This window comes from Staurois parvus, unplaced genomic scaffold (assembly GCF_062004578.1).
Source record: "Staurois parvus isolate SC_StPar_1 unplaced genomic scaffold, SC_StPar_1.0 ptg000389l, whole genome shotgun sequence".
NCBI classification, from domain to species: Eukaryota; Metazoa; Chordata; class Amphibia; order Anura; family Ranidae; genus Staurois; species Staurois parvus.
Genome location: NW_028318185.1, coordinates 5,783,598 through 5,809,720, shown reverse-complemented (window position 1 = coordinate 5,809,720; position 26,123 = coordinate 5,783,598). Strand labels below are relative to the sequence as shown.

Below are 26,123 nucleotides of genomic sequence, written 5' to 3'. Positions count from 1 at the left end.
GAACGCCTGCCTTTACACACACATGAACTTTAATGGCACCCCAGTCTTAGGGTTCAATATAGAGTTGGCCCCGCCCTTTGCAGCTATAACAGCTTCAACTCTTTTGGGAAGGCCATCCACAAGGTTTAGGAGGGTGTCTATGGGAAGGTTTGACCATTCTTTCAGAAGCACATTTGTGAGGTCAGGCACTGATGTCGGGGGAGGAGGTCTGGCTCGCAGTCTCCGCTCTTATTCATCCGAAAGGTGTTCTATGGGGTTGAGGTCAGGACTCTGTGCAGGCCAGTCAAGTCCCTCTACCCCACACTCGCTCATCCATGTCTTTATGGACCTTGCTTTGTGCACTGGTGTGCAGTCATGTTGGAACTGGAAGGGGCCATCTCCAAACTGTTCCCACAAAGTTGGGAGCATGAAATTGTCCAACCCCTGAAAAACAACCCCACACCATCATCCCCCCCCCCCCACCAAACTTTACACTTGGCACAATGCAGTTAGGCAAGTACCATTTGCATAGCAAGCGCCAAAGCCAGACACGTCCATCGGATTGCCAGACAGAGAAGCATAATTTGTCACTCAAGAGAACACGTCTACCTTCCTCTAGAGTCCAGTGGCGGTGTGCTTTACACCACTGCATCCGACGCTTTGCATTGCACTTGGTGATGTAAGGCATGGATGCACCTGCTCGGCCATGGAAACCCATTCCATCAAGCTCTCTACGCACTGTTGTGCTAATCTGAAAGCCAAATGAAGTTTGGAGGTCTTTAGCTATTGACTCTGCAGACAGTTGGTGACTTCTGTGTGCTTCAGCATGCGCTGACCCCGCTCTGTCATTTTACGTGGCCTACCACTTGGTGGCTGAGTTGCTGCTGTTCCCAGTTGCTTCCACTTTGTTATAATCCCACTAACAGTTGACCGTGGAATATCCAATAGCCAGGAAATGTCACGGATGGACTTATTGCACAGGTGACAACCTATCACGGGACCACGCTTGGAGTCACTGAGCTCCTGAGAGCGACCCATTCTTTCACCAATGTTTGTAGAAGCAGTCTGCGTGCCTAGGTGATGATTCTATACACCTGTGGCCATGGAGGGGTTTGGAACACCTGAATCCAATGATTTGGAGGGCTGGCCCAATACTTTTGGCATTATAGTATATGTTGCAGTTGGCTGCCCGGGATTATAGGTGCAGGGGTCCCAAATACAGTAAAACTGTTGCATAGAGTGCTAAAAGACTTATCTAAGGGCTCGTTCACACTTGACTTTATTTCTAACTCTTGCAAATGCCCCTATAGCGTTTGACAAACGTTAGGCGTTTGTGAAGCGTTTTTTAACGCTCCACAAATGCTCCCAAAATGCCCTATGCGCGGTTTTGAGGCAGTTGTTAGGCGTTGGCCAAGCGTTAAAACTGCACCACAAACTCCTATAATGAAGTTTAAATGGTATTAACGCTCCGCAATCGCCTCGCAACCACGTCGCAAATGCCGGCCAGGCGTTTGTGGAGCTGCACCATAGACTTGAATGGGAGGCTTCAACTCCTCCTGACTCGACCAGAGGCGTCAGTTTTGATGCGACGCTAATGCTTCCGTGTGAACAGCACTGTGTGCTGCCATGTGCAGAATTTTCAGAGGCGTTTGAGAAGCGTTAAAAACGCTTCCCAAACGCCTGACACCTGCTGACAGAGCTAGTGTGAACGTAGCCTAATTCTGTCACTAATCTGTTTGATAAATCTCCCCCATAATATATGTAGTTCTGCCTCTTTCCCTTGATGCACAGTTGCTTTTCCCTTAACATACACAGCATATGATACATGCGTTCAAAACCTATACTGCCGAGTTTACATCCTCCCCGGCTCCTTTACGGCCCATGATATTTTCTAGGTTGTGTGACTTCCAGGACTGTTGACAATGAAAGTCTGGAGGAGAAGGTATCTATGACTTTGCTGGGTAGAGCAGGTAGTCACTGCACACCAGGGGCGGACTGACCATTTGGAAACTTGGGCACTGCCCAAGGGCCCTGGGGTCAGTAGGGGGTCCCATGAGATCTCTTCTCATCGCTTCTCGGCCTTTTGTCTAAGATCAAGTGTAGTATCTGTTCTTATCAGTGTCCAGTGGGGGTGCTCCCGGCCATTCTAGCTTTGCGGGGATGGCTGTTGTATAGTACCCTCACTGGTATGATGGGGGTCCGGAAGGCTAGTATCGGAGGGACAGAAACCGGGGAGCGCCACACGTTAAGCTGGGGCCCTGGGAGTAATTCCTCCGGGAAAACTGGAAAGACCCAGTACCTCCTGATTTGAACGGATCTACCTCGGTCTGGCCAGGGGCTGAGGAGGCAGAAAGTCCGCAAACTCTGTGCCCCCTGAGTAGACGCTCTCAGGGGTGCCACTAGTAACACCTGGGTGTGGGACCCCACAGTGTGAACATGGCACATGGTCATTGTTTTTACATTCTTTTTGCACAGCGCCCTAAGGACCAGGCCTTTTGGCTAAGTCCAGGGCAATTTTTGCTACGGGCCTCAGGGCCTGGTCTGTGCACAATTTGGCACGGTACCACTTTTTTATTTTCTATTTATTTAATTTAACACCTCCCACGTTTGTCACTTTTTCTTTGCTTATGCGTGTGTTTTCACTGGATGGTAGGGTGTGGGTCCTCGGGCCTACCCTGAAGTTTAGGGGGAGGATGTGTGGCCTTTTGGTTCCTTCCTCCCCTGATCCCTAGGGGACTCTTCTTCGGGGGAGTCCCCTGACCAAGTACTGAGTGTCTGGCTTCGGCTGGACACAAGGAAAGGTGGTCCACCAGGCCTTTTGGCCAGGAGGACCAGTTGGGAAACCTTGTCCCCGTCAGGAGCTTCGTGCCCCGGGGGATCAGGGTAAGCGGTCCAAGCCCCTTTAGGGGTAGGACACAAGCACACCCCTAAGTGCACTTTTTCGTGTGGTGTTTTGCACTTGCACTTTTTTTGTGATTCACTTACGGGTTTTTTCGTTGTAGTCTGCACGTTTGCGGACTTAAGAAAAAAAAAAAAGGGGGTCCCATGAGATGCCCCTGGTACCTTTTGCATAGGCTTTCTTGAGTTTGGGCAAGGAAACGGGCCCTATGATCCCCTATTGCCCGGGGGCCCCATGAGTTGTCAGTCCGCCCCTGCTGCACACTCATCAGGCAGCTGTCCTAAAGCTTTGCTGGAATTCTGTAGTACTTTAATATCTGAAATGCATAGGATGTCAAGGGGTGGCAGCATACACTGTTATTCACTGGTATTCTTTCCCATTAAGAGCAGAAATGGTAGCCCAGTGTCAGGTTGTAAGGCCTTGACAGAGGCTGGCTAGTCTTCCTCCTGATCTCAGGGATAACTGAATTTAGGCAGGAGAAAGGTGGACTTGCAGCGTGACATGTCTCATCTGACAGAGAGGAAATGCAAGAAAATAATTAAAAAAAGGTAATCGCTGAGAGTTAAGGCTGTACTATTGTAACAATTCAGAGGAGGAGATTCAGACTATTATAAATGCCCAGTGATGATCAGTTCTGTTGAAACTGTGAAACAACAGTGATCTAACACCCTACACCCCACCCCCCATCCCACCCCCCCATCCTCTACTGTATATATCTTTGTGGGTGATGAGCTGTCAGTGACCAGTGACTAGGCAGCCACTGCAGTGTTCCGAGGGTTTAAAATTCCCACTTTTCTCTATCTACTTTCTGCAGGGCTTCTGGGATGAGTCAGAGCAATTCTGATTGACACTGACCAATCAAAATCGCTCTGATCCATCCTGAAAGCCTTGCTGAGATAATAGCAGAGATTTCTTCTTATTATTATTGTTATTATGATTATTGTTATAATAATAATATCCCTGGACCAATACCCAGGTAGCGTGGGAGGCAAGTACAGTGGTGACTGCAGGGTGGAAAGGGTGTAGGGTGTTCATCTTTTTTGAAAAGGTGAACTAACCCTTTAAGTGTTCCACGTGGATTTGCTCCTGGACTTGCCTTTTTATTTTCTGTCCATTAACGCTTTCTATGAGTTGCTGTTTTCTGGTAATGTAGCTGTCAGATGTGAATGATTTTTTTTTCTATTCTGCATTTATTTGCAGGTAAGCTGTTCTGGTATCAGGTACATTATGACATGCACGTCAGAACACACACAAGGGAACATTTATACTTCTGCTCCCAGTGCAGCTACTCGTCCATCACCAAGAACTGCCTGAAACGCCATGTTATCCAAAAACATAGCAACATGTCCCTCAAGTGCCCAGCTCAAGGCTGTAACTACTCCAGTCCAGACAAATACAAGCTGCAGGCACACCTCAAGATACACACTGACCTGGTAAGTCCAGTTGGAAATGAGTGCAAGTCTGCTTTAATCTGTGGGCAGGCTATTGAAATGATAATATGCTCATGTTTTTTTGAAACAAGCCTCCACTGATCTGTAGCTGCAGCCTCCAGGAGAAATTCATCCTCAAACTTCAAAGCTGATACATTGAACTTGTATTCGTTTTCTCAAATCAATGCAGTAATCCTGCAGCTTATTGTCCTCTACTACCCCTCCCAGCAATGGCTTGGCAGCTCTGCTCCCCCCATGGTGAGGTGCGTCCTGGGAGTGGTGAGCAGGCTGAGCTGAGCTACTCATTCACAGCCGGGATGGGAGCGCAGCTGCCGATTCACAGCCGGGATGGGAGCGCAGCTGCCGAGTCCCAGCCGGGATGGGAGCTCAGCTGCCAATTCATAGCCGGGATGGGAGCGCAGCTGCCGAGTCCCAGCCGGGATGGGAGCTCAGCTGCCGATTCATAGCTGGGAAGGGAGCGCAGCTGCCGAGTCCCAGTCGGGACGGGAGCGCAGCTGCCGAGTCCCAGTCGGGACGGGAGCGCAGCTGCCGAGTCCCAGTCGGGACGGGAGCGCAGCTGCCGAGTCCCAGTCGGGACGGGAGCGCAGCTGCCGAGTCCCAGTCGGGACGGGAGCGCAGCTGCCGAGTCCCAGTCGGGACGGGAGCGCAGCTGCCGAGTCCCAGTCGGGACGGGAGCGCAGCTGCCGAGTCCCAGTCGGGACGGGAGCGCAGCTGCCGAGTCCCAGTCGGGACGGGAGCGCAGCTGCCGAGTCCCAGTCGGGACGGGAGCGCAGCTGCCGAGTCCCAGGCGGGACGGGAGCGCAGCTGCCGAGTCCCAGGCGGGACGGGAGCGCAGCTGCCGAGTCCCAGGCGGGACGGGAGCGCAGCTGCCGAGTCCCAGGCGGGACGGGAGCGCAGCTGCCGAGTCCCAGCCGGGACGGGAGCGCAGCTGCCGAGTCCCAGCCGGGACGGGAGCGCAGCTGCCGAGTCCCAGCCGGGACGGGAGCGCAGCTGCCGAGTCCCAGCCGGGACGGGAGCGCAGCTGCCGAGTCCCAGCCGGGACGGGAGCGCAGCTGCCGAGTCCCAGCCGGGACGGGAGCGCAGCTGCCGAGTCCCAGCCGGGACGGGAGCGCAGCTGCCGAGTCCCAGCCGGGACGGGAGCGCAGCTGCCGAGTCCCAGCCGGGACGGGGGGCATCAGAGTTAATGGACCTGATGAACTACCCCAACTCCACAGTGGCTGCAGCTAATGAGGTCAGTGGGGGCTCTTTTTTGAAGTTGAATTGCTGATTTTTAGGAATCTAGAAATATTTAAATACTTATAGCCTAGCCATGGGTTTAACTTTAATTGCTAAGCTGCTGAGTCAGTGTTTGGTCATGGTGGGGGGCTTTTGAGCTGCTAGATCACTTCTGGGAGGGGGCATCAGAGTTAGCAGAGCTGCTCTGTCACTGCTGGGGGATGGGGAGTAATCAAGCTGCTAACTCACTGCTGGGAAGGGGGAGCAGAGTTAATGAACATGCTGAACTATCCCATCTCCACAGTGGCTGCAGCTAATGAGGTCAGTGAGGGCTCCTTTCTGAAGTTGAATTACTGATTTTTAGGAATCTAGATATATTTAAATACTAATAGCCTAGCCATGGGTTTAACTTTACAAGAAAGCTATCAACTTTTAGTATTTATTTGATATACTGTATACCAGTGAAATGGAGTGCAATGTCAATCTTATGCATCAATGTAAATGTGTTAAAAAAAATAAATAAAATAAAAATCTATCTTTAAGTAAAGGCATCCACATTCACTCATAACATATGCAGGCTTTGCTTCCACATTGCAGAGCTTGAGGATTTAGAAGTGTTATATTTATGTAGTAAATCAGTGAAAATATTGGAGGGGATTCTATAGAGACCTGGGCCTGTTCCTAGATCATAATGTTTTATCTTTATATGGGGCAGTTGCAGTGACAGATTTTAGATTTGTTAAGTGCGTTTTTTTTCTTTTGTGATCAATTACTGTGTTTTTTTAAAATTCTGATTTTGTAAACGCAGTAAATGTCCCTGCTATGTATAAGCAATGTCCTGCAGAGAGAGCGCAGTGCTCGAGGCTTTCTGTCAGCGATCTTGGGTTTAGTGAGCTACCAAAAGTCTAAAGTCAGCTTCTGACTTGGCTCATTAGCCTAAACAGAGACACATTAGCAGAAGTATCGCCATTAGTGGGCAGATTTCAGGCTCTGATTCTGAAATGTTTATTTCCCTCTTATTGCACCAATGGAAGCCTTGTCAGTGTGCTTTTTTATCCATGTCCAAAAGTTTGTTTATATCATGGGTGCCCAACCCGTGGTCCTCCAGGTGTTGCGAAACTACAAACCTCATAAGGCAAGGCTGGCAGTTACAAGCATGACTCCCAAGGACAGAGGCATGATGGGACTTGTAGTTCCATAAAACAACTGCTGGGCCACAAGTTGAGCAAAGTGAAACAAAAAAGAGAAGGGCACCAACCTTGCGCATTACCTCAGTAACCAAAATGTATTAATTGAAAAATGATACTCACAAACAGCGAATAAAATCAGGCATGTAAGTCCTCAGAGGGACTTGAGAGATAAGGAGCCAGTGCGAGTCCCATCGTGGGGGTAGACACTCAGGACAGTTGACGCGTTTCGAAGGGCATCCCTTCTTCATCAGAGGTAGACACTCAGTACAGCTGACGCGTTTCGAAGGGCATCCCTTCTTCATCAGAGGTAAACACTCTGTTTTTTCATCTGAGTGTCTACCTCTGATGAAGAAGGGATGCCCTTCGAAACGCGTCAACTGTCCTGAGTGTCTACCCCCACGATGGGACTCGCGCTGGCTCCTTATCTTTCAAGTCCCTCTGAGGACTTACATGCCTGATTTTATTCGCTGTTTGTGAGTATAATTTTTCAATTAATACATTTTGGTTACTGAGGTAATGCGCAAGGTTGGTGCGCTTCTCGTTTTTGTTTCGCTTTGCAGTATTGGTCGGGCTTCCCCAGCCTTGTTTGGAGCTGCACAACTCTATATGCACTGGTGGTCGATTTTTCCGGTTCCATCCATCCACCACCCGCCTGGGTCCTAGAGCGCAGGAGAATTTGTTTCTGGTTTATTACCACAAGTTGAGCATCCATGGTTTGTATAATATATGGCCAAAAGTATGGGGATGCTGACCATCACACCTACCTATCTAGTCCAATGTAGGATAGCCCTCCAACCCTCAGGTGTTTCTAGTGAAGGGTAGATGCTACAACGTATCCCAAAAAAGCACATTCTTCCTCATTTTAGGACAGTGGGCAGCACCATGCAAATCTTTCCTTTTTGCCCCAGTCTGACAGATGCCAAGCCAAAACTGTTTCAGGCTTTTTGGCCATCATCAGTGCAGTGTACAGAAACCATGGCTCCTGTGGAGTATAGCTTGGGACCCAACAAGAAAGTATAACCATACAGAGTTATAGTGAGAAGGGAGGCATGAATACCTTTTAGTTTTAGGAAGACTTTAGGGCTCTTTAACATTTGCATTGCCCTGTTGTGCCCTCTAAAGAGCTTTTTAGAGGGCATTTGACAGGCGGTAAGGAGGTGTTATGTTGCCCTGCACTGCCTGGTTATCCCTGTAATGCTGCACTAACGCTCTGCATTTGCATGCCCTATGGAACTCAATGGGCGAGTTTGACAAGCGTACCACTTGCCAAACTTTGCATCCCAAATTAAAAATGTCACAGCCGCTTTGGAACCAACATGCTTTATACACATACAGATGCCACTTTTTGTTAGATACTTTGTCTTTTACCTGTACCATTACCTGCCTCCGAATGGCTCATTTGCTGTATGTCTTCTCTTTTGGTTGTGTTTTTCTACTTTATGCATTGAAAAATTTATAAATTTAGAATTAAAAAAAAAAAAAAGATAAGCTGCAGCCTTTGGTTGGAGGGCTTTTTGATTCATTCAAACCACTTTCACCATAACCTGTATGGTTATACTGCTACAACATACAAAGATTTTAGACATTTTTTGCTTCTAACCTTGTGGGAACAGTTTGAAGACTAAAGCCAGCTCCATAAAGACTTGGTTTGGTGTGGAGGAACTCCTGTGGTCTGCACAGAGCCCTGACCTTAACCCTACTGAATGCTTTTCAGAAGGCCTACTGCAAGACAGGTCTTCTCATCTAGCACCATTACTTGACCTCACATATGCTCTTTTGACTTCATGATCACAAATTTTCACAGACACCCTCCAAAATCTGGAGGTGAGCGTTCCCATTGGGAAACAAAGCCCTGACAATCCTAGAGTGGATTGCTTTTCAGAAGAGCTGCAAATCTTGCCATTAGTGAAAACGAGCCTTTAGAACAGTGGTTCTCAACCTTCCTAATGCCGTGACCCTTTAATACAGTGCCTTGTGTTGTGGTGACCCCCAACCATAAAATTATTTACACAGTAATTATAATTCATGAAGTGTCGTTTTACCTCCAATACTGCTGCTTTCAACACAGTAGCTGCTTTCAACACAGTAGCTGCTTTCAACACAGCAGCTGCTTTCTACACAGTAGCTGCTCTTTACACATCGGAAATGTGTTTTCTGATGGTCTTAGGGGACCCCTGTGAAAGGGTCGTTCGACCCCCAAAGGGGTCACGACCCACAGGTTGAGAACCACTGCTTTAGAATTTAACGCGTGTATGAAAGAGCCCTGTAGGATCATCGCTACCTTTTTCTGTAGAAGTGTAAAAAAAAAAGTAATTAAGGATCAGTCCCCTGTAAAGTTACTTTTCCAGGGTTTTTTTTCGGTAATCATCCCTTTCAACAATCTGTTATTTTTTTGCCCTTTTTGAAGCCAGTAAATGGGCCCTTTCCTGGGCTCTTGGATTCATTTGTCCCTCTCCATTTTGCCGTGCACTCCTAAGGTTAACTTGACCTTGTGTGTTATTGTGATTGCGGCGAGCGCCACAAAGTGACACTGAAGTTTTTCCAGCAAGTTTTTCTTTGAAGCAGGTAGACTCCGGGACGGACCGCCGCATGCAGTTTGAATGGCAATGTGCCGTTTCCATAACTACAAGCTTTATATTCCTTCAGAAAAATTTTCTCCTTGTTAAATAAATGCATTTGTTTTTTTTTTTTTTTTACTTAACACATATCTTTGTTTTCAGAGCGACTTGCTTTTCAAAAAGTTCTGACTCAGAAATAATCTTCAATATTAATATGTATCTTATAAAAAAAAAAAAAACCTTTTATGTTTATATACAATGCCAGGACAAAATATTCAGAGTCTTGCAGAAGCTTCCGCACCTTTGACCATTTCTCTCATTTTACTGAGTGATGAATGTTGCATTGAAATTACTTTTCTCTGTGATATCTGTGTTTCAAAGAGCTGATTATACGGTATGTACAATTATTTTTATGTCATACTGTTATATTAGGAAATTATTTTAGTAAAAGTAATTGAAATATGCTGCTGGATTAAAGCTGAACTCCAAGCACAAAAACTTTAAATATACACGTTATTGCCAAAAGTATTGGGACGCCCCTCCAAATCATTGGATTCAGGTGTTCCAATCCCCTCCATGGCCACAGGTATATAAAATCACCTAGGCATGCAGACTGCTTCTACAAACATTGGTGAAAGAATGGGTCGCTCTCAGGAGCTCAGTGACTCCAAGCGTGGTCCCGTGATAGGTTGCCACCTGTGCAATAAGTCCATCCGTGACATTTCCTGGCTACTAAATATTCCACGCTCAACTGTTAGTGGGATTATAACAAAGTGGAAGCAACTGGGAACAACAGCAACTCAGCCACCAAGTGGTAGGCCACGTCACATGACAGTGCGGGGTCAGCGCATGCTGAAGCGCACAGTGCGCAGAAGTCGCCAACTGTCTGCAGAGTCAATAGCTAAAGACCTCCAAACTTCATGTGGCCTTCAGATTAGCACAACAGTGTGTAGAGAGCTTCATGGAATGGGTTTCCATGGCCGAGCAGCTGCATCCAAGCCATATATCACCAAGTGCAATGCAAAGCGTCGGATGCAGTGGTGTAAAGCAAGACGCCACTGGACTCTAGAGCAGTGGAGACGTGTTCTCTGGAGTGGTCAATCACGCTTCTCTGTCTAGCAATCCAATGAATGGGTTTGGCAGTTTCTATGTGAACAGTACTCGCCTGACTGCATTGTGCCAAGTGTAAAGTTTGGTTGAGGGGGGATTATGATGGGGGGTTGTTTTTCAGGGGTTGGGCTTGGCCCCCTAGTTCCAGTGAAGGGAACTCTTAAGGCATCAGCATACCAAGACATTTTAGACAATTTCATGCTCCCAACTTTGTGGGAACAGTTTGGAGATGGCCCCTTCCAGGTCCAACATGACTGCACACCAGTGCACAAAGCAAGGTCCATAAAGACATGGATGATCGAGTTTGGGGTAGAGGAACTTGACTGGCCTGCACAGAGTCCTGACCTCAACCCCATAGAACACCTTTGGGATGAATTAGAGCAGAGACTGCGAGCCAGGCCTCCTCCCCCGACATCAGTGCCTGACCTCATAAATGTGCTTCTGGAAGAATGGTCCAACCTTCCCATAGACACCCTCCTAAACCTTGTGGATGGCCTTTTCAGAAGAGTTGAAGCTGTTATAGCTGCAAAGGGGCGGGGCCAACTCAATGTGGTTTTAACCTCTTCATGACCACCCACCCTCCCGCAGTGCACTGTGGACAGGTGATCGCTGTAGGCAGAGCAACAAACGAGTACGTCGCTGCCTACTTCCAATGATTCACAGCCAGGTCCTGCTGATTAGTTGTGTACAGTCACAGCCCAGAGCTCTGTGTTGGTAAACAATACAGGGCTCTATACAGAGGGAGCGAGATTGTTTCGTAAAATCGGCACACATTACACATACTGTATTTAGGCACACTTTACCCCTTTGATCGACGTAGATGTTAACCCCTTTCCAGCCACTGCCATTAGTACAGTGACAGTGTAGAATCAGGGGTGTGGAAATTTTTGAAAAAACTACTTTTCCATTGACTAAATTGGTGCCCCTATCTTCTTGTCCAGATTAAAAAATAAATAAATAAATTTTTAAACAAAACTGTATTTATATCGGAGGTGATATTAGGAATGTCAGGGACTTTTAAAAACAGAAGGGAGTACATCCCTCACATTTTTTTCTTTTCATGTGACAACACTGAAGAAATGACACTTTGTTACAATGTGACGTAGTGAGTGTACAGCTTGTATAACATGTAAATTTGCTGTCCCCTCAAAATAACTCAACACACAGCCATTAATGTCTAAACCGCTGGCAGCAAAAGTGAGTACACCCTTAAGTGACAAGGTCCAAATTGGGCCCAATTAACCATTTTCCCTCCCCGGTGTCATGTGACTCCTTAGTGTTGCAAGGTGTCAGGTGTGAATGGGGAGCAGGTGTGTTAAATTTGGTGTTATCGCTCTCACTCTCTCATACTGGTCACTGGAAGTTCAACATGGCACCTCATGGCAAAGAACTCTGAAGATATGAAAAAAATTATTGTTTCTCTATAGATGGCCTAGGCTATCAGAAGATTGCCAAGACCCTGAAACTGAGCTGCAGCACGGTGGCCAAGACCATACAGCGGTTTAACAGGGCAGGTTCCACTCAGAACAGACCTTGCCATGGTCGACCAAAGAAGTTGAGTGCACGTGCTCAGCGTCATATCCAGAGGTTGTCTTTGGGAAATAGACGTATTTGTTTAACCACTTGCCGCCCAGCCACCGCATATAAACTGTGGCAGGGCGGCGCTCGTGGGCAAAAGCACGTTTTAAAATGTATGCCTACAAAATGGGTAGGGGGCGCGCGCCCGCCCTACCTGTCCCGCGGGTGTCAGCAGCGGGTCTCCGCCGCCGGGTCACGGCCGGTTTTTACCGGCCATTTTCCCGCGATGAGCGGTGAACACTGACACAGAGCAGGGCTGCATTGTTTACACACAGCCCTGCTCTGTGACAGTTCGCCACCAAGCTGAAGAGGGAGAGAACAGTTTCTCTCCCTCGATTATCTCCCCCCTCCCTCCCCCCTGTCCAGTACACACCCTCGCCCCCTAGTAAAACACTCCCCTGACACTGAAAATTCTAAAAATGTTAACCCCTTCCTCCCCAGTGACAGTACATTTTCAGTGTTTTTTTTTCACTGATCACTGTATTGGTGTCACTGGGGATGCCAGTGACCCCAAGTCAGCTCCCCCCAGTGTCAAAACGTCCGCCGCAGTCCCGCCATAAGTCGCTGGTTGCCGTCATATGTCGCTGATCAGCGCCATTATTAGTATAAATAAAAATTAAAAATCCCAGTATCTTTCCCGCCATTTGTAAACGCTATAACTTTCACGTAAACCAATTAATTTACACGTATTGGGATTTTTTTTTAGCAAAGACATGTCCCGGAATGCATTTTGGCAGAAAATTATGACTAAATTTGATTTTTGCATTTTTTTTTTTTACTGGACATGTTTTATAGCAAAAAGTCCAAAATATTGTTTTTTTTCCCTCAAAATTGTCAGCACAGGCGATCAAATACCACCGAAAGAAAGCTCAATTTGTGGGGAAAAAAAGGATGTAAATTTCATTTATGTACCGTATTACATGACCGCGCAATTGTCCGTTAAACTAGCGCAGTGCTGTATAGCAGAAAAATGGCGTAAATTGCAGTATCTATACCATAGTTTGTAGACGCTATAACTTCCACACAAAGCAATCAATATACACTTATTGGGATTTTTTTTACCAAAAACATGGAGCAGAATACATTTTGGCCTAAATTTATAACCAACTTTGAGTTTATATTTATTATATTTTTTATAGCTGAAAGTAAAAAATATTGTTTTTCTTCAAAATTTTTGGCCTTTTTTTGTTTATAGCGTGAAAAATAAAAAGCGCACAGGTGATCAAATTACACCGAAAGAAAGCTTTATTTGGGTGAAAAAAAGGATGTAAATTTTGTTTGGGTGCAGCATTGCATGACCGCGCAATTATCAATTGAATTAGTGCAGCGCCGAGTAGCAAAAAGAGGCCTGGTCATTAAGGGGGGTAAATCCTCTGGAGCTGAAGTGGTTAAAATTTTTTTGGTATTTTTTTAATTTATATAGCATAAAATAAAAAACCCAGTGGTGATTAAATATCATGAAAAGAAAGCTTTGTCTCAGAAAAAAAAAAAGATAAAAATTTAATTTGGGTACAGTGTAGTTGCAATTCAAAGGGGGACAGCGCTGAAAACTGAAAATTGGCCTTGGCAGGAAGGGGGTAAAAGTATTCAGTGTTGAAGTGGTTACATACAGTCCTGAAAATATGGAACAGCAAAAAAAAAGAACTTTAAACACAATACACATGAAACACCAACTACATGAAGGTGCCATAACATCTCAAAATACATCATATACTCTCTTAAAACTATTCCAGAGTTTTTCCTGTAACCCGAGCCAATGCTGGCTGCACGTTTGTAGTTATTTCTGAGCTTGCTGTAATCAATATGTGTGACTGTGAGGATCGAAGCCAGGCTTCTAATTAGGCCCCACACAAACGTTCAGAAAAACACTACGAGCACCTTTGGGATTTCTATAGGGGAACGGCATCGGCCCCGTATATTCACCTGCAAGAAAATAATGACTGCCTTCTTCCGGAACATGCCCATTCTCCTCAAATTATCATCTTTTACACCCGCGCCACGGCCGCGTCACGCTGTAGAAGAACGAGCCTCACCACTGTTAATGATGTGTGGCTGGAAATGCAGGTGTCTCCTCTAGAGAGCAGCGCATCCTCGTATATATTTATAGACACAGATAAAAGTTTTCAGTGCGTGCAATTATTCAGCCTCCCTGCCGATCGACCGAGGCCACGCCGCGCCTTGCCGGAATGGGTGCATGAAATTGGCAGCATGCTGCTCTTCCCCAAGCGGCGTGGTGGGTTGGCCTGAGTTATTCCTATGCAATGGGCTGAAATCGCTTTTCATTGCGGGCACCGCGGGGGGTTTGTAAATGGCAGGCCAGAGATGTCGCACAATACAAAGTGCTGATTGTGCAAAGTGGGCTCATAAAATGTGTAATAACTGGAATATTTCAATGAAAATAAGTTTGGGCATATTTATTTATTTTTGCATGATGAGTGGTTGTCATTACATCTTCCCTTTTGACAGTCGCTGAAGATTGGTAGAGGACTAATGGAAATCCCGCGCTCTTTTAGGTTTCAGATGCGTCAATCATCTTTAAGGTTATTCTACAATATTTCAAATTCTTTAACTACTTGTCTACCAGGGACATTCTTTAGGGTTTTTGCACATATGATAAAATGCACATTTTAGGCGGGAAGGTTACTATATTTTTCGCTCCATAAGGTGCACCTGGCCATAAGACTCACCTAGGTTTTAGAGGAGGAAACCAAGAAAAAAATATTCTGAACCAATGGACTGCAGACATAGTACAGGAGATGACCAGAGACCGCGGACACAGTGCAGGAGATGACCAGAGACTGCGGACATAGTACAGGGGATGACCAGAGACTGCGGACACAGTACAGGAGATTACCAGAGACTGCGGACACAGTACAGGAGATGACCAGAGACCGCGGACATAGTACAGGAGATGACCAGAGACCGCAGACACAGTACAGGAGATGACCAGAGACCGCGGACACAGCACAGGGGATGACCAGAGACTGCGGACATAGTACAGGAGATGACCGGAGACTGCAGACACAGTACAGGAGATGACCGGAGACTGTAGACATAGTACAGGAGATGACCAGAGACTGCAGACACAGTACAGGAGATGACCGGAGACTGCGGACACAGTACAGGAGATGACCGGAGACTGCGGACACAGTACAGGAGATGACCGGAGACTGCGGACACAGTACAGGGGATGACCAGAGACTGCGGACACGGTACAGGAGATGACCGGAGACTGCGGACACAGTACAGGAGATGACCGGAGACTGCGGACATAGTACAGGAGATGACCGGAGACTGCGGACACAGTACAGGAGATGACCGGAGACTGCGGACACAGTACAGGAGATGACCGGAGACTGCTGACACAGTACAGGAGATGACCGGAGACTGCGGACACAGTACAGGAGATGACCGGAGACTGCGGACACAGTACAGGAGATGACCGGAGACTGCGGACACAGTACAGGAGATGACCGGAGACTGCGGACACAGTACAGGAGATGACCGGAGACTGCGGACGTACTACAGGAGATGACCGGAGACTGTGGACCTTTGGGGAGCGGGAACCCGCTCCCACTTCTGTGGAGTTATCCTCCCTCCCAGTCTTCTGAAACACATGACAGATCCCAGAAGACTGCTGGACCATTCACAAAGCACAGCACTTCTCACGCATGCGCTGTGGGCACCCGGCTGTGAAGCCGCAAGCTGTCACAGCCGGGTATCCACACTAAAGATTGCGGTGCCAGGGAGAGAAGACGGTGAGGACACCGCTGGACCGAGAAACAGGACCGAGGAGCAGGTTCTGCTGCTGAGCAGCCAGCCCGGTATTCTAACGCAGTGGCGGGAATACCGGGCTGGCCTCTCCATATTCGCTTCATAAGACGCACAGACATTGTCCCCCATTTTTTTGGGGGAAAAAAAAGCGTCTTATGGAGTGAAAAATACGGTAGTTAAAACCCCCAATATTATATATTTTTTTGAAAAGCAGAGACCCTGGAGAATAAAATGGTAGCTGCCATCTATTCTATCACATTAGTGCATGTTTATCATACCTGTATTATCGGTAATAAAATCCCCACACTAGTTTTATCGATCTGCACCACACTCCAGGAGACAAAACCAACTTTAATATCTTGACCAGATGTCATGCTCCTTTTCCAGGCCCCAATGCCGGCTCTTTTACTCTTTGTGCAGCTTCTGGCTTCCAGCCAATCACAGAGGGGGGTGTTTTAAAGGTTAATGTGTGGAATGCTCAAAATTCAAGCAGCAAGTCTACATGCTAGAAGCCAGTCCCCCCCCCCCCCCCCCGCCCCCAAGCGTTCTCAGTTTTTTTTTTCTCCGTGATCCTTGTGCTACTAGTCTCTGCGCCTCTTCTGTTCTCCAGTGTTTGTATTCCTCCCAGCTTGTTCCCTGCCTTGCTTCTAATGTCTTCCTACTTCATTTTAGGCCTTATTTTCCCCTCTGTCTATATCCTGCTTTGTCACCTTGTACGCTCCTACCAGCACTCCCTCTTCCTTCACCTTTTGTACCTTTCCTTGCACTCGGTTTGCTTGTTCCTTTGCACCAGCATGTTTCACAGTGTGTTCCAGTCAGCCTTGTTATTTGCAGCTGTGCACCCCCCAGTCTGAGTATCTCATTTACCGCTAAAGCCAGCCATACATGGATCGAAAATTCAGACAGTTCAGCAGGAACCATCCGAATTTCGATCCATGTATGGGCACCCTGGTTGTATAGAAGTCAATCTACCAATCGATTTCTGTACAACCACCTTGTTGGGTTTTACCAGATTGATCAGTGCCGCCAGCTATAGCCAGCAGCAGTGATCATTGTATTTTTATGGCAAGTTGAAGGCTCCATGTCATCAGAACAAAATAGCACAGTGGGAGGATTCCCCCATACACCTCTAATGTGTAGATGGAAGAATCAAATCTTTTTTTTTTACCGTTCAACCTGCTGGTTGAATGTATGGACTGCCTTAAGGTGGGAATACACGGTTAGAAATTCGACTGATCGGTCATCCGATGACCAAGAGGCGTTCGTTCGTCGAAATCGTAGCCCACATTAACCAATCTAAAAAAGTGGTTTGTCGGGCAATACATAGTGTTGACGTCTTCCGTACAAGTGGAAGTGATGCAGTGTGCGTGTGACCTTGTAGCCACGCACTTACTCCTAGAACGAGCGATATACACAATTACCAGGAATGAGTATAATATAGTTTATTACATGACCTATATTATTATTATTATACAGTATTTAGCGCCAGAAAGGTTTGCTCAGCGCTGTACATTATAGTGAGGGACAGTACATGGGACAATACAGTAACAATACAATACACGAGGGTTCGAGGGCCCTGCTCTTTTGAGCTTACAATCTAGGAGGGAGGGGAACGTGGTACAGGAGGAAGTGGCTGTGGGGGATGAAGTGGTAGGAGGAGTGGAGGAGATCGGCTGTTAGGTGAGGGTGGGGTAGGCTTCCCTGAAGAGATGGGTTTTCAGGGTGCGCCTAAAGGTGAGGAGGGTAGGTGACAGTCTGATGGATTGGGGTAGTGAGTTCCAGAGGATGGGGGAAGTCCTGGAGAAGTCCTGCAGTCGGGCGTGGGAGGTGGAAACCAGGGAGCTAGAAAGTAGGAGGTCTTGTGAGGAGCGAAGATTACGGGTTGGGTGGTATTTGGGTATCCGAATTCTGCTTTCATTATCTCATTAGGCCAATCTACTTTTAACATTTGGATTTTTCGTTCGTGTTTATGAAGATTCCTTGGACATAAACATCCGGGTCATCTTCTGTTTCCGCTCATGCGTGATAGCGCTTGATAGATTTTTTTTTTTTTCGTACGACCGTCATACCACCGAAAGAAAATCGGTCGTTCCTATGCGAAACGGCAAAATTTTTCACTGTTGTTCAACCAGATTTTTTCGCTCGCAATATCCTTATCGGTTAAAACATCCTGCTCATCAAAAAAGAGAAAATCCGTGGTTCTGTGAAATTTTTCGGACGATTTTCTTATCGTGTGTACGGGGCATTAGTGTATTTCTGTGTCCTGGTTGTTCCTTGTGTATCCTGCTGTCTTGTACCTCCAGTGCCCCAGCATTTCAAGAAAGTCTCACCAGCTTTTAGTTTCAGCCTGCACGGGTGAGCTGGAGGATTGCAACTGGTCTATTGACTGCAGCACAACATCTCTGCCACTAAGACCTCTGGTGAAGACCAGGTGGTATCTTAGACTCTGTGCCTTGGTCCTTTTCAGTGCACTCACATCTTCTAAGCGAGTGGCCAGCAAAGTCCTCTGTATCCACTCTGCGGCTTTCTCCTCCCTCTGACCATCATCTATACTAGGTTCTGGCTAGCCACTCCACCTCCTGGTTGGAGCAGATCCTTAAGTCGTAACACTAAATGTACAGAACGCCATCAGTTCTACATAAATTTTATTCTAACAGCTCCAACCAGTTCTAGAGATGTCAAAACACGCAAGGGATTATTTTTCTTTGGCCTTGCCTGCTTTCTGGTACGAGTGAAAACAATCTTGCAGAAATTTTAAGATTTCAAACTCCTTTTTTTTTTTTCCTGCATAACTCCCACATTTCAGAAACCGATTCTTGCAAGTCCATTTTGCGACATCTTACAGCTGCCAAAGCCTTCCACTACAGTGGAAAGACCTTTTGTCCACCATCGACCTCCCATGTGGATATAAAGGTGGAGAAGATAGGGAAGATGGAGGACCTTGTCTTGTCCTCACAAATCAAGCATGAAGCATTCAGTAAAATGTGGTTCTATTGGAATGGCTTCCTCTTTTCAGACAGATTGTTTTGGACATAACAGTTTTGCCTCTAACTCCAGTCTGCTCCACTCCCATGAGCCCAAAAGAACCCTGTTTCCCCATCTTTATTCTTTGCCTTGTCTACTGTGTTGTCTCCATACCTCTTTCTCAGATTTCTCCCGTCCTTTCCCTACTAATCTCACCCTACTACTCCCCCACAAGCCCATCCCCCAACCTATTTACACTCACTAGCCACTTTATTAGGTACACCTTGCTAGTGCTGAGAAAATATCTCCCACATCATTAACCATCACCAGCCTGAACCGCTGATGCAAGGCAGGATGAAGCCATTCTTTTATGGTGTTTACGCCAAATTCTGCCCCTACTATCTGAATGTTGCAGCAACCAGTCTTCCCATTCTCCTCTGACATCAACAAGGCATTTTCATCCACCCAACTGTCACTCACTGGATATTTTCTCTTTTTCGGGCCATTCTCTGTAAACCCTAGAGATGGGTATGTGTGAAAATCCCAGTAGATCAGCAGTGTTTGAAATACTCAGACCAGCTCGTCTGGCACCAACAACCATGCCATGTTCAGAGTCACTTAAATCACCTTTCATCCCCATTCTGATGCTCGGGTTGAACTTCACCACGTTGTCTTCACCACGTTGCCTACATGAGTTGCTGCCGCATTGATTGGCTGATTAGCAAATTGTGTTACCAAGAAATTGAACAGGTGTACCTAATAAAGTGGCCGGTGAGTTTATAGCTCCTATTCTTATTCTATCCTACTTTATTTCCTTGGCCCTGTACACTACAACCTTTGCTTCGGAGAACCTCTTTACCCCCCCTTCCCCTCTTACCCTCTTATAAAGAAAATTGTCCCGGTCTCTTGCCTATGGAACTTCATGGAGAGCTAAATTCCATGACTCCAACACCACCATCCCTGTAGGATGGTGTTGATTGGCCCAGCTCTACCACATGCTTATCCATACACGGGAGTACAGAGTATTTCCTTCACCTCCTGCCTTAGAACAGAACAGCGGGGGAGGGAAGTAATGTATATGCTGCTGGGTATGAGAGATTAAAATAATGGTAAATCCTAATTGCAATATTACATTTTTCACTGTAGCTACATGTATCAAGCTGTAATTTTTTTTTCTTCTGTATTTTGCTGTTAACCCTTTGAAGACGGTAAGATTTTGGAACGCCAAAAGAATACATTTTTTTTGTTTTTAAAGTTCGTACACTTCAGTTGCTGTAACTGAGCCATTTCATGAAATAATTGGCAAAAAGCTAGATCCATTTGTTGTTTGTTGATAAGAAATAATATTTTGACTCAAACCAAAAAAAAAAGAGTTTTAAGTTCCTAATCAGATGATACACGCAATTAAAAACATGGGACAAATACATCCCTTGGTCCTCAAAGGGTTAACACTTTTCCCCTTGTAAAGCATGTCTTTGCTGTATAAAAAGATAAAAGGCCTATTTAGCTGTAAAGGTTTGCTTTACATTAATTGGGTTAAAAAGCCAGCAATGGTAAAAGGCATGCATGTCAAACACAAGGCCCGTGGACTGAATCCGGCCCGCCATGCCATTTCATGTGGCCCTCACGACACTCTTGCAGTTGCGGCACCCCCTTATCTCTGCCCTCACCTTGTCACAGCAGTTGGCAGCAGGGAGGAGGACAGAACTCCACCAGATCCTGTGCTTCTCCGTGCAGCCAAGGAGATGCTAGTCTCTGCCCCCCTCTCGGCAGTTGACAGCAGAAAGGAGGACAATTGTGAGCTGAAGTTTGGCCTCAATTTATTTACTGTATATTCAAATCTGCTAATACATTTAACACTCCCATCCCCCTCCCCAAGACTGACAATGCTCATTCTTCCAGAGTTGTGTCTCACTAATATAGGAAGTGTGTTACTGGCCAGATAACCAGGTGACAGAAGGGGAAAAAAAACCTAAAAAAAAGAAAACTGATGCAGCACCACATTTTAATGGTTGGTAAGCTGTAATATATCACATTTTTGGGTTTAATACCTCTTTACCATTTTTAATTTCTTTTAATGGCTTAGTCAACCTTTTGAAATCAAATGAAATCTATTCAAGTGGATGTAAAGACTCAAGGTTTTTTACTTTCATGCCTTCTAGAAAATTACTATGTTTTTATGTTACACCCGAAATATGGATGTAACTTGAAACGTGGTCAGAAAGCTGGACAGTTTTTCTTTCAAGTGAACTAGAGATTGGTTGGGCAAGGGATTGTTACAAGGTGGGGTGAGAAAAAGCAATGAAAGCTTTACAAAAGAAAAAAAATCACTTTCTAGCCCCCCTAAACTAATATAACTTACAGCCTAGTGCTTACTTTTCCATAATGGCTGCACTTTTCTATGGTGTTTGCATACCCAGACCTAAAATCTTCTCCAATCCTTGCCACACCTGCACAGAAACTCACCATAGACTTGAGTGGACTTGTACCCCTGCACTAACGACAGTAGGAGTACAACCCAGGTCTATAGGCAGTTCTTGCACAGGCACAACCAGCATCTTAGACAAATTTGACCCAGAGAAGGCCACCACCACCATGGAGAGGTAAATAGACAAGCACCTAGGTGGAAGGGGTTCTAAGTCTGATTAGGCCAGCGTGGATGGCTTGTTTTATTTATTCCAATTCAAGTAAAAAAAATAGAATACATCATAACTGTTCTTCAGCACTGTACCTAGTTAGGAAATGTTTATGAAGGTTGATGTTGCACTAGGGTGGATGTTTTAGTTATAAGATGTTTTTTTTCTTTGTTTTTCTTTTATTGTACATCATGGTACACAGAGCAGACTATATTCATGACTGTGGGATATGCGCCACCTATAAATGAATGGAGACTGGCAGATCAGTCAAACAGGAAGACCTCCCCTATATAACCTTTCCTATACAGGAAGTACCTCAATTTTTTTCACCAGTGTCTGTAAGGTGGGTAGTCACTTATGTGCTCTTGGAGCATACCTGGAGATCCGAAATGGTTCTTCTATGAATCAAGGACTAGAATCCGATACATTCAAAGGGTGGTTAGCTAAAATGGATGGTACCCAAACCTCGTTGGGAGAGAAGAATACTCAAGGTTTACCTGTAATTTCTGCCGGTTTGCCTGCTTTACTGTGCTGGGCCCTGCAGAATAGAACCCTGTGCAGTGTTTGTTCAGACCAAAGTGCTTTCCAGCAGGGTGCAGAAGAGTGGACCCCAGATTTAAGGGGGACTGAGTCCTTGAAGGTCTTTTATGACAAAGCCCACTGTGATGGGTGAAGGTTGGACTCCTGTTATTCAGTGTCCTGTAGCACAAATGGTAAGTTTACATTTGCAGTGTTTCTTTGGAGGTGAAAAAAAATCAGACCAGTCTTTCTCCCGGTGGTCACTGGGAGCAATGTGCTTTTGGTCTGGCCAGGCTTTCTCTGTGTTTCAGGAGTATTGGGCTACAGGTTTCTCCTCCAGCCACAAGAGGGGTCACTCTGTATAGCCTATTCTTGTGCATTGGAGGCAGGAAGTAGAAAGGTGGCCATTTTGCGTATGGTTGAAGTCACTCATGGGCTGAAGGTTTAATGAGGCTCCTTTGAGACAGCAGGGACACAGAGCAGTCTATGGCTGGATAATGAGGTGTGGGAACTACCTGTGGAGGAGCTTCATGACCAGACAGGACACGATTATACACTGCATTAGTCTGCATAATCCCAGGAGGCTTGTACAACTGTTTTCTGATACACCCCTGCACGGGTCTTGGTGCATTTAAAGGAGTTGTGGCTTGCACTTGATTTGCAGGAGCCTATATTGAGGCGGCATAGGGGCTGCGTTTGATGCATATTTGCTTGGCTAGTCCTGGAAAACTAGTATGGGTCCAAGGGCAGTTAATTTTGACACCTTGGGGTCCAGTTCTCCCTAATCTTTGCCTTCCCCCCCAATTCAACTTTTGCTGAGTCTTTTGCACAGGATCTGGGAGTTGGTAACACTGATAATATTGGTAGACCAGCCTATCTCAGGAGGGCTTGGTATACCGGCATAGTGAATCTGGCAGTGGATACTCCTTGGACACTTCTGGTCCAGCCAGACCTACTGTTTTGGGTCCATTAGTGCATCCTGCTTTCCGATCGCTAGGATTGAAGGTTTGGCTATTGTCTGGAAGGATCATACATCATCTTTGTTCCTGTTCTCTCTGTACTATTGAGCACTAGGAAGCCGGCTTCAAGGAGCTTCCATTACATGACCTGGAAATCTTATTGCATGGTGTGAAGCTAGGAAGTGGCACCCTCTGAAATGTGATTGGTGAGATTTGTCCTTTCTTCAATCAGGAGGGGAAATTAAATTGCCCTAAAGTACCATTAAGGATCAGATTTCGGCTCTATCCCTTTTTTTTCCCCCAGAGTCCATTTGTTTCTTACTCCTTGATTTGCACTTTGTGCAGTGTGTAACACAGACTGTCCCACCTATCAGGCCACCCTTGTGTCCTTCGGACTTGAACTTTGTCTTGGCTGTTCTTGTAGAGGCCACATTTTAAACCAATTTGAGAAACTGTTAGTCGAAAGGTGGCTTCTTTGGTTGCTATCACTTCGGCAACATGAGTGTTAGAGTTGGCGGCTCTTTCATGTAAGGAGCCGTTCTTGGTCTAGCATAGGGTGATGTTGCGTTCCCATCCATCTTTCTTGCCTAAAGTAGTTTCTAGTTTTCACTTGAATCAGGACAGTGTCTTGTTTTTCTTTTTTCCTAGTCTGCAGTCAACAGGGGAAGTACTCTGGATGTAGTTTGGGTGGTCAGGATGTACTTGAGTTTGTTGGCAATAGGTCCAGAATCCTGGTTAGTGTTGCTAAAAGGGCCCAGGAAGGGTAGGCGGCATCCAGGTCAACTATTTTTTGCATTGCATCCGACAATCATTCAAGCCTATGGTTTGAAGGGTGGGTTCTGACCCTTTTGGGTGAGAGCGCACTCTACCAGGAGTGTGGGAGCATCTTGGTCTATCCACCATTGGGTCTCAGTGGCTCAGGTTTGCAAGGTTGCTACTTGGTCTTTGGTTCACACATTCACAGGGTTTTACTAAGTGGATGTCAGAGCCGCAGAGGATTACGAACGGAAGAATAGGTGCTTTTGGGATTGCAGTGGTTGTCTCCACCCCTCAATTTATTTTGCTTTGGGACATCCCACATAGTCACGATTATAGCCTGCTCTGTGTCCCGTGATGTACGATATAGAAAATTGTATTTTTTTTTCTACATACTTACCTGTAAAATCCGTTTCTTGGAGTACATCACCGGACACAGAGGTCCCCCTCCCATCTTTTTGGGAATTCATTGCTTGCTACAAAATTCAGGTTCCTTTTATAGGAGGGGTTATATAGGGGAGGACTTCCTGTTTGAATGATCTGCCGGCGTCCATTCACTTATAGGTAGCACCAGGGGCGGACTGACCATGTGGAAACTCGGGCACTGCCCGAGGGCCTGAGGTCAGTAGGGGGCCCCATGAGATCCCCCTGGTACCTTTTTCATAGGCTTTTTTGAATTTGGCCAAGGACACAGGGGCCCCATGATCCCCTATTGCCCGGGGGCCCCATGAGTTTTCAGTCCGTCCCTGGGTGGCACATAACCCACACAGTCATGGTTATAGTCTGCTCTGTGCCCCTTGATGTACTGCAAGAAATGGATTTTACAGGTAGGTATGTAGAAAAACTCCCAATTATTTCTTATATGGGGATACCATTGTTTATATAGTTTAGTAGCCTGTTCATTTGCACATTTTTTTTAATAAATAGGTTATGTCACAATTGTAAGAGTGGAGCCTTGTAACTATTATTTGTATAATATTATATATTATTATAGATTTATCCCTAGGGATATACATTTTTCAGTTTGAGAAGAGTAGCACAGATTTAATTTTATTGTTTATTGGGCTTTCTAATTCAGAAACCCAGCTTTTTTTTTTGGCAAACTATGGATGCACCTTGTATAAATCCTTTTTAAAACACAACTCCAGGGAGAAAAACAAAAAAAAATAAAAAATAAAAGCCTGATTAAAAATAAAAATATAAAAAAAAAGCTTTTGTTGCAGTACATGCCTTCAGTGTAGAGCTGTCACCGTAGTGCGTCTTTTCTGGCACTAGAGGTCCTTAGTCTTCCAGGTTGAATAACGGCCAGTGCCATTCAACCTACTTCTACTGAGCCCAGGCTGTCTTGTCCTCCCCCATCCCCCAGCCTAAATCAAGAAGAAGCAGCACAACAATGAGCTCCTCTCTCTGTCATGGTAGTTTCATCTCATATCATCATGCTTCTTGTCAGCACACCAACTGACCTTTGTGCTGCTTTTCCTTCCCCCTGTCTGTGCTCTGCTGCACAGGGACTGCAAGAGGCTGATACCAAGTCCAGTTCCCGAACGCCTATATGAGTCGCTCCATTGGTGCCCCTGGAGTGATGACTGAACTCTCGGACAGCTCACCGTCAAATACCCAAGGATTGGGAGCCGATTAGTATGGGTGACACCAGCACTGTGCAGCCAATCACAGTGCTGCACGATCAGGAGCCCCTCCTACATGCCCTGTGTGTTTACAGCCTATTTAAAGCATTTGCTTCTGTTGGTTTAAAGGGGTTAATCAATATAAAGACATTTTGCTTTGTGTATTTTATATCTGTTTGGGGTCAGGTTTAAAAAAATAGAGAATGTACTTTTTTTTTTTTTAAATTGGTATAAACATCACACAAATAATTGAAATATTGCCCCAAAATTTGATTTTACTTTCCCTTTAAAGTGGTTATAAACCTCTAATATGGAATATGAACAAAGCATATCCCTCTATAGTGTGTACATGTCTCAATCCAGAGCACGGAGTGTGATTTTTCTCTGCTGCCTCTATCGTCTGCTATCACTTCTGACAAGTTTTTCTGACACCAAGAGGTAAAATAATGGGGATCTCTAGAACACAGCCTGTGATTGACATCTTCAGCTCTGGTCCTCTGTGCTGTATGAAAAGGGTGTGTCCCTTTCCTGTAATCAGCTCTCATTGACCTCTGCAGAGGGTAACTTCAGCTCCTCACCCCTTGCTTTCTGAAAGCTCATACAAGCTGTATAGTTTCTGTACTTTGAACAGATGTAGAGAAGATAAGACTGCAGATAAACAGATACAACTTAGGGACCTTAGATTGTACGCCCCTTGAGGGTTAGGGACTGATGTGAATGTACAAGATATATGGAAAGTGCTGCGTATATTGACGGCACTATAGAATTACCTGAAATAAATCGTGTAGGGATGGCGTCATCTTCTTTGGCTGCTGTATACCTTTTTACATTGTACCGCCCGCCGACAAGTATAATTTGTTTGAGAGGTTTCCATTTTTTTAAATATTAGACACAGGACAGCTGGGGAGAG

At 45.8% G+C, this 26,123-nt stretch overlaps 1 protein-coding gene and 1 pseudogene across 2 annotated transcripts in view; both read left to right on the top strand.

The window, feature by feature from the left end:
* ZFAT (zinc finger and AT-hook domain containing) overlaps positions 1-26,123 on the top strand; it is a 397,998-nt gene that overhangs the window by 150,551 nt on the left and 221,324 nt on the right. For both annotated transcript variants that reach the window (XM_089685952.1, XM_089685951.1), the window contains exon 8: positions 4,079-4,311. In XM_089685952.1, coding sequence (XP_089542078.1) covers positions 4,079-4,311 — 233 coding nt within the window. The remainder of the gene's footprint in view (positions 1-4,078; positions 4,312-26,123) is intronic.
* Positions 2,047-2,207, top strand: LOC149455737 (U2 spliceosomal RNA; annotated as a pseudogene).